General features: G+C 39.2%; 1 protein-coding gene and 1 pseudogene across 1 annotated transcript; one reads left to right on the forward strand and one right to left on the reverse strand.

The window, feature by feature from the left end:
- Positions 1-10854: 10854 nt before the first annotated feature.
- LOC147950222 (uncharacterized) lies at positions 10855-12646 on the reverse strand (annotated as a pseudogene).
- Positions 12647-14258: 1612 nt separating this feature from the next.
- On the forward strand, positions 14259-15965 carry LOC104710179 (bZIP transcription factor 29-like). Its single transcript, XM_010426740.2, has 5 exons — positions 14259-14295; positions 14519-14953; positions 15043-15175; positions 15273-15360; positions 15487-15965. The coding sequence occupies exons 2-5, from the start codon at positions 14559-14561 to the stop codon at positions 15750-15752; spliced, it is 882 nt and encodes a 293-aa protein (XP_010425042.1). The 5' UTR covers positions 14259-14295; positions 14519-14558; the 3' UTR covers positions 15753-15965.

Raw genomic sequence — 15965 nt, forward strand, 5'->3', positions numbered from 1 at the left:
TATTCTACTTAGTTAAGATTATTGTATACAGAATATCAAAACTTATATTTTCTAAAAACTATCATTCTGTCTAATCATGTCCACAATTTTATCTCGATTGCTTGAGATAACTAGTTTTGCTAAACCAAAAATTGGGACACATGTTTATAATATTCATTCTTTATAAAAAATCGAGGTTGTTACTGGTCAAATATAGTTGCATACAGATTACATGGACCAAATGTTAAATAACAAGACTTCGATAAAACTATATTTTACATATCAATACCCAAAAACACATTAAAATGCACATTACAAACAATAATACAGAATAAAAAACAATAGGCTTATGGAAACCCTAGAGGATCTCACAAATTTTTTTCGACAACCACCAAATGTGGCAATGCTTGCAGAAGATGTCTGTGTTTTCATACATTCGATAATGGCGTCTGAATTCAGAATAAAAAATCTCAGCACAGTCTGGCGAAGGGAGCAATGCACTGGATGGATAGAGATAAGAATGTTCGTACGTGTTATCCCGGGCCGTCCTGTATCTAGAAAGCTCATAAATTAATATACGACCAATACGCCTAACACCCCCGAGAGCAGAGGATAATGATTTGCACTGAACAGCGAAAGGTAACGGACAGCCTTCTCCTCATTACCTTGACAAATACTAAGAACACCACAGGCAAGTGTTGCATCCGCTTCCTCTGGGACGTTACGACTGAGTATACTAATCTCAAGAGCTAGATCTCTCTCCGTTGCCACAACTCTTAGCCCTTCATAGTAGATGGCAATCTTGTTGCCGGAGTCATAGCATCTCAAGAAGAAACACCGGTTACGCCCTTCAATTTGGAGGTCGCCGTGTGGATCCAATGATGTGTTGATTTCTGATGGATCCGTACATAGGCAGTAGATAGCAGCAGCCTTGAGAACTTATTCACTGTAAACAACTTTTTTCCCTCTTTGTCCTGCCCTCAAAATTGGACCGAGCACCCACCATCTGTCTTCACCTACAAGGGTTACTATCTTCAAAAATACATCTTCTGGCAAATCCGGCAACTTTTCTTCTTGTCCTACCATTTCGTTACTCTGACTTTACATATGACAATTTTAAATGTAGAGGGCTAATTTTCAAAGAATCCCTAAAAACTCCTACTTAAATTGAAGAATTAGTCATGTACACCTATGTTACTGTACGGCCTATGCACACAAACATAGGCGTACAAGTAACTTTGATGGTACACTACTCTGCACTAGTCTAATAAGTTTGACTGTACACATACTAAGGAGTACAGGATCTTAAAAAATTCCTATTTAAATTGCTGAATTAAGCAGGTACACATATTTTCCTATATGGTATCTGTACTCACACATAAGTGTACAGGTAACATTGTGTCAAATCAATACAGTACCCTACTATGCACTAGTCCAATAAGTTTGACTCTACACATACGAAGGAGTACATAATCTTTTAACAGTTAAGGGCTAGTACCTATGTGTCCCACTAACTGTCATATGCTCACAACAGTTAAGAAATCAATTGTTATTTCCCCAACACCTTCTATTCTCTTAGTCCTTACACAAATTACTCATTTTATAAATAGTTTCTCTATTATATAGGCAGGGCTTAAAAGAGTAGACACAACATTTTAGAGATAATCATCGTGCATTAATGTCCCACATCTCCCTTCAATCCCCCACAGTGGAAATAATCCAATAACATCTATAATTGCCCACTTTATTCCATCGATGCCTTTTCCAGATCTGCCCGACGATATTTTAGTCAGTATTGTAAAAAGGGTTGCCAGGGATGACATCTCGTTCCTCAGCTCCTATCTTGAAGTCTGGCCAGAGAGGGAAGAACTTCGTATATCTAGCCGAAGTACTAAAGGAGACGTCTATATACTCATTAATTCAGCATCCTCCTTTAATTTACACATCGTATCACACATCTGGTCGTCTCGCCGGACCAGGATGTTACCGTCCCTTTTTCGAGAGATGTTTCCAAGCCAGAAACAAGAGAGCAATCTACCACGAAGGGTTAAGGGTTGCCGCTGTAGAAAGGGATATTAAAGGTGCAACCGCCCTACTAAGCCGGAACGTTCCCGAAGCTAGACATGCGACCCTTGCTTGTGCTATGCTCTCATTTTGCGCCGGGGAAGAGGACATGGCCGTCCAGTCTCTACACCTATTAGGATCTCATGACCATCTGCTATTGTCTGAGGGTGTACGGTTTTGCGGGGAGGAAGTCATTTGGGAATTAATAAAATTTGATACCCCGTACAGTCATTCATTCGAGGAAACGTTCAGGTATCCCGAATGCCCAACTATCCCAAACCCTGACTGTGCTATTCTCTGCTGCTTGCAATTTGGCGTTTCAGGGCTACAGTACCTCGATTATGATATTAGGTGCGTCAATTGCTACATTTGGTGGTTAGCCAATAAAGTTTCAGAGCTTATTTAGTGTGTCTGGTCCCCCTTTCTAATAAGTATCTCTCATCAAAATATAACTCTTTCTTAGAAGTTGTAATGCTTTGTTATGCTGTTTCGTTTTTTGAATAATCATTTGCTTATGTATCCTATGTAAGCTTACTAATTTTATGTCGGATTATATGTTCAATAATGTATTGTTGTCTACTGTTTTAATGTTAAATAATGTGTTAAAGAGAAAAGGAATACAAAAGTTTCAAGAGTCACTGTTTTTGTGACCAATTGTTGCAAATATAAATTTACTTCAATATAGGATCAAGTGTCTTCTACGCAGGCTAAAGGCAAGTGTTACTCTCCATAACGCTACTATTTAAAATTACTTTTGATTTGATGGGTGATGAAGACTCTCGTTCATGCCAAAGGCCAACAAATTTTGCGTCACATCAACCTAAAGGCTGGAACATTTTTTGTAGTCCACTTTAAATCAGAGAATTAATAAAATATCTGTTCCCAAATAACATATCTTAGTATAACTTTCTATTAACACAGGAACTATTACATTTGACATTTATTAAAGGACATACCTACATCTGACTTTTACTAAAGCAGATCAAAGATAAGCAATGCAGTCTCATAGATGTAACATCCCTCGCAATGATAGTCTTCGCCGTGCACCTCACTACAGTCATTGGTGTATAATTTGTCTGTTGATGGAAACTCCCAACGGCGGATCAAATCTCATCAAAGTCTTGATTAGTTTTTCACACATTTGTTCTATAACCATCGAGTAGATTTCATGGTAAGGATTACCACCAAATCTGTCAAATATAACATCAAATACGGCCCCAACCATGTCACCCATACCCGCAAACATCTGAAACATGGCATACGCTACGGTTGTTGGGCCATGTCATGGCACTAGTTGATCTAGGAGGTTTAGTGCACCGTGCACATCATGATTTTTTGTTATCAGCCTGAGCGATTCGTAATATAAAGCCATTTCATTTTCATAACCCAAACATCGAACGAAGAATTGCCTACCTATCTCACCTTCATATATGTTTCTAGGTGTGTAGCACAAGGTGGAGATGTTCGCTGACTGTAAGACCTCCCTTGACAACGCCAAATCCCTTCCACACTTGTTACTCCTTATACTGGACCAAAGTAACTATAATTTTCATTTCCAAGCATTTTCAGTATTATCATGAAGATATCATCTGGTATTTCTGATATTGACATTTTCTTATTTCCATACATTGAATATCTTCTATTTATAGTGGGTATGTAAAACCCATATCCAACTACTTTTTCTCCAACCCACAAGTTGCCTGAGGTGCCTCACTGTACAACATCAAATGTGTATGGTTTGATTTACAACAATATTGACACACTTACCTCTGTACACCAATATATGAGTACAAGATATATTCGACTGGGAAGCATTATATAGTGAATTTGGATTATCTGTACACCCACATATGAATTTGTTAGTGTACACCAATCAATTACTCAAATGGAGGTGTACGGGCTGTTGACTGCGTGAATTCGTAACATTTGTGTACCATCTTCGATTATCTGTACACCCACATATGAATTTGTTTAGTGTACACCAATCCCGTACTCAGATGGAGGTGTACAGGCTGTTGACTACATGAATTCGTAACATATGGTTACCATCTTCGCTTACCTGGGGTGCCTGACTGCACAACTACATGCGTGTATGGTTTCATGTACAACAATATTGGCACACTTACTTCTGTACATTGATGTATCAGTACGGGATATAATGGACTACGAAGCATTAGATAGTGAATTCGGATTATATGTACACCATCCTGTACTCAAACAAAGATGTACATAAAACTACCCTGTGTTAATGGTGTTCACACCGTACATCAATTGAGTTACTTGATGTTAAAACCCCAGCAATACACATAATGCTGGATACCCGTACGGGGCTTAATTATTGATCAAACATTTAAGGGCTCTACATTTAATTACAAAAAAACCATACACTCGTTCATCAAAAAACTTCAAAATCCGACAAAATCCTTCACCGTATACATCATCGAAGAGGAGCAGTACATGTTACTAATATGATCTCCCTAGGATAGAACTCCGATGAAAGGCTGAGGATAGGTGATAGGTGACGTGATCTGGTTGATGATGATGGGCGAATGACTTTGAGTGATGATGTGTGAAGATCGAATGATGAAAACAGTGGTTCGATGGAGATAGATGTTTAGGTGGTTGTATGGATTGGAACAAAGTGAAGAGTTTCTGATTCACAAAGTGTATAGAAACCCAGAAATCAAGAACGCATTCTAGAATTCAAAGTGAGGAAAAAGTGTGACAATACTTGTTCATACAACTTCTTCGCTCCCAAACAAGGAGGCGTGGCTTTTGGGTTTTATAATAAATCCTAGGGTTCGACACTCCAAATAAAACAACAAGGCGTGTAAAGGAAATAAGAAAAACAACGAAGAGTTTAAGTGATCTGTAGTAGTACAGAAGCCACTTGTATTAGTACATTATTCCCCATTGGTAATGACTTCTAGATAACTCAACGTAGTGATCCATTTGCCTCATTAAAAAACATACCGAGAAAACCCAGTGGGACAAAACTCAGCTATGGGAACATAATACGATCTCCCTAGGATAGAACTCCGATGAAAGGCTGAGGATAGGTGATAGGGGACGTGATCTGGTTGATGATGATGGGCGAATGACTTTGAGTGATGATGTGTGAAGATCGAATGATGAAAACAGTGGTTCGATGGAGATAGATGTTTAGGTGGTTGTATGGATTGGAACAAAGTGAAGAGTTTCTGATTCACAAAGTGTATAGAAACCCAGAAATCAAGAACGCATTCTAGAATTCAAAGTGAGGAAAAAGTGTGACAATACTTGTTCATACAACTTCTTCGCTCCCAAACAAGGAGGCGTGGCTTTTGGGTTTTATAATAAACCCTAGGGTTCGACACTCCAAATAAAACAACAAGGCGTGTAAAGGAAATAAGAAAAACAACGAAGCATTTAAGTGATCTGTAGTAGTACAGAAGCCACTTGTATTAGTACATTATTCCCCATTGGTAATGACTTCTAGATAACTCGACGTAGTGATCCATTTGCCTCATTAAAAACCATACCGAGAAAACCCAGTGGGACAAAACTCAGCTATGGGAAAAAGAGTACAAGCTTCACACCTAAGTTATCTAGTTATCATTACCGGGTGAAGTCTTCAGGGTGGATATGTTGAAGACTTGGATCCTCGGTACATTGAATGACCTGTCAGCTATGAGTGCATGAGCTTCCTTGGCCATCTCCTTAGCTCTTGAACGAGTGATCCTTCCCACGATCTCTGGTTTCTCTGCAGCTTCTGTCTCCTTGCTGGCCACGATCATATCATCCTCCCCCTCTTCAAAAAGATTTGTCCTCAAATCGGAATCTGCATAGTAAGGGAGCAAGTCAGAAACATTGAATGTTGATGATATGGTATACTTACCTTGAAGATCAATCTGATATGCGTTGTCATTGATCCGCTCGATGACTTCAAATGGACCATCAGCTTGTGGTAGAATCTTGCTCTTCCTCTCTTCTGGGAACCTATCCTTGCGTAAGTGAATCCACACTAAGTCTCCTTCTTCGAAAACGATCCCCCTCCTCCCCTTGTTCGCATGCTTCTCGTATTGCTGGGTCCTTTTCTCTATGTTCTCCTTAGCCTTAGCATGTATCCTCCTGACCTGTTCAGCCTTTTCTTTGCCATCAAAGCTACACTTCACACTTAAAGGTAAAGGAATCAAGTCTAGAGGTGATTGTGGATTAAAACCATAAACAATTTCAAAAGGAGAGAATAGAGTAGCAGAATGCTTAGCGTGATTATATGCGAACTCTACGTGTGGTAAACATTCTTCCCATGATTTGAGATTGCTTTTCACTAAGGTCCTGAGGAGTGTAGATAGCGTTCTGTTCACAACTTCGGTTTGTCCATCTGTTTGTGGATGGCATGTGGTTGAGAATGATAGCTTGGTTCTGAGTTTAGCCCATAGAGTTCTCCAGAAGTGTCCTAGAAACTTAGTATCTCGGTCTGAAACGATTGCTTGAGGTATTCCATGCAGACGTACTACTTTCCTGAAAAACAAGTTAGCTACAATAACAGCATCATCCGTCTTGTGACTGGCAATGAAGTGAGCCATTTTGCTAAACCTGTCAACCACAACGAAAATCGAATCTCTACCATTTCTGGTTCGAGGTAAGCCAAGAACAAAATCCATAGAAATATGAGTCCAAGGTTGAGAAGGGATAGGTAGAGGAGTGTACAAGCCGTGGGGCTGTACCTTACCCTTCGCCATTTTGCAGATATGGCACCTAGAACAAACCTTCTCAACGTCTTTCTTCATTTGAGGCCAATAGAAGTGTGCTTGCAGTCCAAGTAGAGTCTTTGACACTCCGAAATGTCCAGCTAGTCCACCTCCGTGAGCTTCTCTAATCAACAGTTCCCTTATGGATCCGCTTGGTATGCACAATCGATCCTTATAAAATAGATATCCATCCTGCCTATAATAGTTTTCAAAAGCAAACTTATGGCATTTGCCATAGCTCTCAGCAAAATCGATGTCAGTCTCATAAAGTTCTACTATTTTATCAAAACCTTCAAGCTTAGAAGACAAAGTAGAAATGAGAATGTACCTCCGGGATAATGCATCTGCGACAACATTATCCTTACCTTTCTTGTACTTAACCGTGTAGGGAAATGTCTCAATGAACTCCATCCATCTGGCATGTCTCTTGTTGAGCTTCTGTTGTCCTTTGAGATGCTTCAGGGACTCATGATCTGTGTGAATAACGAACTCTTTGGGCCACAGATAATGCTGCCACGTTTGAAGAGCCCGAACCAAGGCGTACAGCTCCTTGTCATATGTAGGATAGTTCAACGTCGATCCTCCTAGCTTCTCACTGAAGTAAGCTGCTGGCTTCCTATCCTGCATCAAAACAGCACCTATACCCACTCCAGAGGCATCACATTCAATCTCAAAAGTTTTCATAATGTCAGGAAGTAAAAGAATAGGGGCAGTGATAAGCTACTCCTTTAAGGCTGACAATGCCCTCTCTTGTGCTTCCTCCTATCTGAATCCTACATCCTTCTTGACAACTTCTGTAAGTGGCGTTGCAATAGTACTGAAGTCTTGCACAAATCGCCTCTAGCACCCTGCTAGTCCATGAAAGCTCTTGACTTCTGCCACGGTTTTGGGTGTTGGCCACTCCTTAATAGCCTTGACCTTCTCATCGTCCACTAACTCCTTCTGGAGGTATCTCTTCTGTAAATACATCCTTGTACTCCTCTATAATCTCTATCATCTCGCGTGGCAGTTCTCCTGCTGACTTAGTACTGGTGAGTGTCTCCTTACACACAAACATGAATGTGGTCATCTCTGGATCAAATAGCTTGAACTCGCTGTGATTGATGTACAGGCTGTGAGACACTTTCTCTGTATCCTTGCGGTTCATGTGAAGCTGGTCCTGGTAGATTTCGCTGGGTGTAAGTGGTAGAAGAGTGACCTTGCGTCCTTTGAACTCAAATGACTGCTTGTTGGTATAGCCATCATGAAACACTCCTCTGTCAAACTGTCATGGTCTTCCCAAAAGGATATGACTTGAATTCATTGGAATCACATCACAAAGCATCTCATCCTCATATTTCCCAATCGCTAGTTTCACCATCACTTGTTGTGAGACTGTTAAAGCTCCCTTGTTGTTCAACCACTGTAGCTGATAAGGCCTTGGATGTGAAGTCGTCTTGAGATTCAGCTTCTGTACCATCTCTTCACTATCTGCATTAGTACAGCTACCACCATCAACGATCAAGGTGCAGACCTTGTCTTGAACCATACACCAGGTGTGAAATAGGTTCTCACGCTGCCCTCTGTCATCTGGGTGAATCTGAACACTTAAAGCTCTGCGTGCTACTAGCATCTCTCCCATGACTGCTGGTTCACCTTCTTCACCGAATTCAGACTCTGGTTCACTCTCTGAACTGTCTACTGGCACAATCTCTCCTCCTTCTTGAAGAAGAAACATCTTCTTGTTAGGACAGTCTCTGGAATAATGCCCCATTCCTTGGCATTTGAAACACCTGATATGACTTGTAGAGGTGCTACTCTTTGGCTTGAAATCGATTTTAACTTCCTCTTTGACTGTGGCTGTCACGGGTTTGCTGTCCTTGGTGAAGGCGGGTTTACTGAACTCTCTTGGCTTGGGAATGTTAGGCGTAAATGTTGACCTCACTCCCTTTCTCTTGATCTGTGATTCAATTAACTCTGCCTTATGTGCCATTTCTTGCACATCTTCATAGTTCTGCAGCTCTATCTTGTCTTGAATCTCTCTGTTCAAACCTCCAAGAAACCTAGACATAACCATGTCTTCACTTTCTCTTAGATCAGCCCTGATCATAAGCGTTTCCAGCTCTTGATAGTAGTCTCTAACAGACTTAGTGCCTTGGATGAGACGCCTAAGCTTGTTAAGAATCTCTCTCTGGTAATGTGTAGGCACAAACTTCTTTCTCATCTGCGTGACTAACTGTTCCCATGTAGTGATAGCAGGCTCTCTCTGTCGATGTCGAGTAAGTCCCAGCTGCTCCCACCACAACAAAGCATAGCCATTGAATTCGGATATGGCTATCTTCACCTTGTTCAACTCATAAGTACCCTGAACCTGAAAGTTCGACTCCATCTTCCTTTCCCAATCTAGATAAGTCTCTAGATCATTGGTACCATGGAACAAAGGATACTGAATCTTGAGATGATTCAGCTGATGCCTCAAGGGATCATAATCTCTACCGTGATCTCTGTTTCTGTTTCTCCTCATTGTCTCTTGACTATGATCTGAAACTTCTTCTTCTTCAGAATACTCTCTATCTGACTCAATGTATATTCGATGCCCAGCTACTTGTTCAGCTCGTCGTGGGCGTGTAGGATCTCTACCAGTTCTTCGATGCTCTCTTTCTGTGCTTTGAGTGTTTCTTCTCTGATTGAAACAAGTCTCTCTTCCCCCAGTAGGTGACTTAGTTGTTCTGATCCGTGTATGCTTGGAAGAAGCTCCCACGTGTGCCTTTCCTTTAGCTAAGCGGAGGGCCTTATTAGGACTAGGCGGTTCTGAAGAACCCTGATCTGAAGCGCTAGTTGTGTGAGCTATATCTTTGATCTGCTTCTCAAACATGTTACTGAGCTGCTCCATCTGTTGCTGGAACTGAGTAGACATTGTCTTGTTTGCTTCTGTTATTTGCTTAGCCATGGCTTGGTTCAAAGCTTCCATAGCTTCTGGAGAAAGCTCCATTGTACCTGCAAATTAAAAAAAAAAAACTCGAAGTAAAGTGTTCCTTGAATGAGAAAACCGAAAATAAACTCTGAAACTCTGAATTTTTAAAAAGAAAACACGACTGCAGACCTACTGTCGAGCTAGACTATTAGAAAAATCGAACAATATCAGCCCTATGATGAATAAAATTCGAAATAACTAATTCTAATTGCAGTCTAATTCGAAACAACACCAAAACTAAATCCTAAACTCACAGAACTCGATCTAAACACCAATGAACAACGAAAAAAACCCTAAAACTAGACAAACGAAATAAATCAAGCCACAAACGAGATTAGGGTTTTTAGAATCGCTTAGCCTTTGGCACAGAGTTGGCTCTGATACCACATAATACGATCTCCCTAGGATAGAACTCCGATGAAAGGCTGAGGATAGGTGATAGGTGACGTGATCTGGTTGATGATGATGGGCGAATGACTTTGAGTGATGATGTGTGAAGATCGAATGATGAAAACAGTGGTTCGATGGAGATAGATGTTTAGGTGGTTGTATGGATTGGAACAAAGTGAAGAGTTTCTGATTCACAAAGTGTACAGAAACCCAGAAATCAAGAACGCATTCTAGAATTCAAAGTGAGGAAAAAGTGTGACAATACTTGTTCATACAACTTCTTCGCTCCCAAACAAGGAGGCGTGGCTTTTGGGTTTTATAATAAACCCTAGGGTTCGACACTCCAAATAAAACAACAAGGCGTGTAAAGGAAATAAGAAAAACAACGAAGCGTTTAAGTGATCTGTAGTAGTACAGAAGCCACTTGTATTAGTACATTATTCCCCATTGGTAATGACTTCTAGATAACTCGACGTAGTGATCCATTTGCCTCATTAAAAACCATACCGAGAAAACCCAGTGGGACAAAACTCAGCTATGGGAAAAAGAGTAGAAACTTCACACCTAAGTTATCTAGTTATCATTATCGGGTGAAGTCTTCAGGGTGGATATGTTGAAGACTTGGATCCTCGGTAGATTGAATGACCCGTCAGCTATGAGTGCATGAGCTTCCTTGGCCATCTCCTTAGCTCTTGAACGAGTGATCCTTCCCACGATCTCCGGTTTCTCTGCAGCTTATGTCTCCTTGCTGGCCACGATCATATCAGTTACCCTATTGTGTCCAAAACCACCGTAACGTCCACACTTGTTTGGTTGCCTCGACTTATTATTTCCCTGCAGTTACACATTGCAAACTATATTAGTTAATATATTCAGAATATAATTTGAATACATCTTAAATATTTCTATATTACCAAATACTCTCCTGCTGAGTGGATGCGCAACTTCGGGGGTCTCCCTGGTGGTCTCCTCGTTATCGGAGGACTCAAGCAGACAACTCTGATTTCCTCTGGGACATTCACTTCCGCTGGATCTTGGACAGGCAGAATAGCTGTTCCTACTGTAGGAGTCCATGTTGATATCCTATACATCTATCCAACAAGTGTCCTGTACTCCAAACCCCTGTCATGAGCTGCAGCCATTGCGTGAGTGCAAGGGATCTTGAGCTTCTGAAACTCCAGGCAGGAGCAGGTTTTGTCTTCCGGTGACACAAGGAATTGCTTTCCATCCTTTGATGTAACCTCGAAATCCCATTCTCCTACAGCAAGTACACCCATACCTAGTCCTCCTTTGAACCGTTTCAACAACTCTCTTTCAACCGCTATAGGTATATCACCAACAGTTCTCGAAATCATTTTCCTACGTGATTCAAACCACCTAGCTAGCATTTTCCTAATAAAGTCCAGCAATGCTACAACAGGACTACCTCTAGTTGGTATCAATGCATTGTTCAAGGACTCAGCAATGTTAGATGACATCAAATTATACCTCTCGCCGGCAAAATGAGCTCTGCTCCAATTCTCGACGCCAATTTCTTCTAGGTATTCCCAACATCCTCTATTCCTTTTTTTAATCCTAGCATACTCAGCCGCAAAATCCTTCTTTCTGTACATTTTTCCTGCCCTCCACACCAGCGAGGGTAGTCCACTTTTTTCTTATACTTACCTTTCACATTTCTTTTAATGTTGACAAGACAAGCTCCATGATGTGATTGGGGATACACCTCTAAAATAGCTTTTAAGAGAGACGCATTTCTGTCAGAAACAAATGTTAGCTCATCACCATCAGGAACTATTTCACTGAGCTTTTTCATATACCATGACCATGAATCATCGTTCTCACTATCCACAACAGCAAATGCTACAGGGAATAGCCTCTGTTTCCAGATGGTAAACGGTTCCTGGATTAGCCAACTGAAGGAAATGCAAATACACAGGAAACAATAGTTAACTATTCTCCTCTGTCCCGTGAGCTGTTACCACTACAAGTTCTTTTGCTTTCCAACCCTTCCAGTAGGTCATCCGTATGTTGTGCTCTGACAGGACACACTCTGGTAAGTCTCTAGCTCTTGGTACACAATATGCTTTTGCATACTTTGACCTGAGCAGCGCGGCTACGACACGGGATGTGGCATGTGCTGAGAACTTGCTATGCGTCTGTACATCCCACGTATGCTCTAACTATGCCTTTCTGACTGCATATTCTTCTGTCCCACATATCTGGTGGTCGTACACTCGCCAGTCACAACCTTTCTTGCATAGCATTCGGCAACCAATGAGTTCTTCTCATACCATGTGAATTTGTATCTAAATACACGGTTTATTGTATATATAGATAAACCAACCTTGAAATGCTCTCTACTAGCAAATGTCCTCCCCACATATATGTTTTCGTCCTGCTTAGACAAATCCACATTGGCTGCCTTCTCGTTCAAGTACTCCTCATCAAACATTGGTTCTAGGTCTTCCAACCCATAGATCTCGTTAATCGTTATGCCTTTTTCGAAACTCTGTCTTACCTCACCCATATCGTCCTTTTTAAAAAAAAAAACCGACGGAAACAAACCCGTAATCACACTCAAATCTCACACACACTCTTTCTCCAATTTTGAATAGTGTTAGTATTACTTTTACAATTAAGTTTATAAAATGTAATAAAACACTAGTAAATAAAGATTTAAAAACATATAAGCGTGAAGATTTAATATTACGACACACACTTGTAAATAAAGAAAACACTCGATCGAAATCGCCACTTTTTACAATTTTATCATCTATCTCCAGAAAATTGAAAATAAGTTATACGAAACAACAGTATTAATATAACTTATTTGGTTTACTATTCAAATTTGTAAAATATTAATAAACTTTATATTAAATTGAAGCGTTCGTAACGAATAATACTCTTGAGTTTACTTTTAAGAATTAAAAATATATATAATGTATGTGATAGTGAAAACATTTGTCTAGGCCTTGTATTATATATTATTTTTCACTTCGTACGATAGATTCACATTTTTTTTTGAGACGAAACGTAAAGTTGCAGACAACTTGGGATGTTTTCTACAGCTGTATTTCTTTTTCTATTTTGTTTTAGCGTCAGCCATTAAAGTACTCTGTTTGTATTATTCTAATATTCAGAGGGACATAACAGAATCCATAAAAACTTTTAGATCTACCATTAAAAGAAGCAGGTCTCGGTTCAGTGACAAGAAGAAGAAGAAAACCCGAATAAAACACAAATGGCGAAGAAGAGGAAAAATCCTAGGTTTTTAATTTTCTCCCAATTCAAAACAACGATATTTCATTTATCGACTTACAATTTTTCTTGTTTATAAAAATAAGTTTGTATGTTACTTTCGAGAATGGTTGTGGGATCAAATGGTTATGTCACATGCTAACATGTATGAGTGTACAGGTTCGATTCACGACAGTGGAGATTTCTGACATAATATTTTTTGAAATTTAACATAGCAAAACGGCGTCGTTTCGTTTGAATCAGTATCTCTAACGGTTGACTTAAATCCGTTAACATGGACTTTGAAATCGGCTCAATTTTATAAGTACATGTATGAATTGTGAATTTTATTGAGGTACAGATCTAAATTAGCACTACATGAATGTACAAAAAGGAATTCGCACTTTTGGGGGTGTACAGGTGGAAAATGGCATTTTTCCCCTCTTTTGCAAAGTGAGAAATTAGATTATCATCCTTTAAAATAATATCTTGTTCAATTACCAAAAGTAATTAAACAACTTGCTAAAATAACTTAATAGCAAAATTAAAGACCATGTCAACTGAGAAGTAAAAGTTAAACAACATGCTAAAACTAAGTCAATAGCAAAGATAAATAACTTGCCAAAATAGCTATTCACTAGTGAAAATATGCAATGTACCAAAACTTTCTCACTAGCAAAAGTAAATAACATGCCAAAATAAATAATTTAATTAAGATTGAGTCAACCAAAAACTATAATGACCATTTATACTACCTAAAAACACAAACTTCATTTAAGTATTTTGACTTCAAAAAATAAAAGTTAATTTACTGACAAAAAATAAGATTAATTCCTGAAACATGAGCCTCCACTTAATCAATATAAAAGAAAACAACAATCATATTCTAGTTTCTCATATCATTCTGTTCAACTTTCGTAGTTCATTGTTGAACCTAAGGTAATAAGTACTCTTTCTTCTTTGGTCAACGTTTGTTCTTCTTTTTCTATAAATTGATTGAGTGATGACAATCTCGATTGAAAATAAATGATCTTCGATAATTTTAAATTTTAATCATAGTTTTAAACTGTTATTTTTTTCCCATTTATCTATTCGTTTTTTTCGCACGCAAGAAAGATAAACGATATACGTATAAAAAATAACTTTGATATATATGATGCAGATACTCTCATTGTTTTGTTGGTCTTCTACAATCCTTAACAATGAATGGATGGGACAATATCACTCCTTCCGAACCACTGTCGAGGATGATGCAGCGGTCGGCTTTCTACTCCTCCTTGCCGCCTTTGAGCCTTTCTCCGTCGTCATTACGTAATCATCCACTAAGATCGCTGAGCCTTTCTCCAACGTTGTTACGTGGTTCTTCGTCATCGGCTGATGTGGAGGATATAGACTCCTCCATTAGGCTCAACGAAAACCCTACATCGCCTCCTTCGATTATGAGACACTACAGGAGTGTTTCGGTGGATAGTTGTTTCAATGACTTCTTGGAGCTGCCTCTTTCTCCTACCAGTTCGGTTGATGGAGACTGCGCGAATACTTTGGACCTCGAGTTTGGTAAAGATGAGGGCAGACCTGATCCTAAGGAAGTGAGAAGGTAAGTACTGGTTAATTAAATCTTTCTTTTTCCTCATTTTTTTTCTTTTATCATACATTTACGATTCATCGACGTGAATGGTCTTTCAGAATCTTGGCAAACAGAGAGGCAGCTGCAAGTTCAAAGAAGAGGAAGTCACAGTACCGTATTGACTTGGAATGCAGAATAAAGTATCTTGAAAAGGCGATCATGTTGATGCAAAAAAAAGAGAAGCTTTTGGAGGTGAGACATATCACATTACCAAGTATATAAACTTGTCATATTCTATCTAAACGGTTTATCCGTTCATGTAAGGAATTTATATTGTTGTTGCATGCAGAAAGATAAACAAATGTTGGTTGATGAAAAGGAGGAAATCAGGATTCGACTTGAATCGCTGAAGCAACAGACAAAACTCCATCCTGACGGTACCATCACCTAATTAATTTTTATTGATACTTTAGCAAGTTCTTTGTTCTGCAATCTATAGTAAATGTTTGAACTTTAAGATTTAAGGCTGTTATATGTTAACAAAATAATTCGATTGCATGCAGATATTGAAAGTCTAAAGGGGACGACAACGTTGAACGGACAAGTGAGTGTGGAAGCACAACGGCTGAAGGAAGTATTAGCATCGAACGAACAATTGATGATAGAAGTGCAGCGGCTAAAGATGGTAATAGGAAAAGTGATGCATAACGACAGCCAATCTGATGGATTAAACATGTATCAAAATGACCCAAACATGTTCCAGCAACTCATCATCAATGAGTCCAACCAACCACAGACAAGCAGCCCTGATTTTTATGGACAAAACTAAGGGAGTTGGGGTGACTTTGACAATCCTATGGGATCAAGGATTGAAGTTATATATATATATTTTTTTTAATATATGTTTTGAGAGTACAAAAATCTATCTGAATAGTCTTACTCACAAACCAAATTCAATATAAAGTATATATAGATTTGTTGAAAATTGATTGTAACCATGAAGTTTCAAACAATATGACATATTTATTTCTGTTTTGTTTTA

The sequence above is a fragment of the Camelina sativa genome, chromosome 1 (assembly GCF_030686135.1).
Source record: "Camelina sativa cultivar CO46 ecotype springtype chromosome 1, ASM3068613v1".
In the NCBI taxonomy this organism is placed as follows: Eukaryota; Viridiplantae; Streptophyta; class Magnoliopsida; order Brassicales; family Brassicaceae; genus Camelina; species Camelina sativa.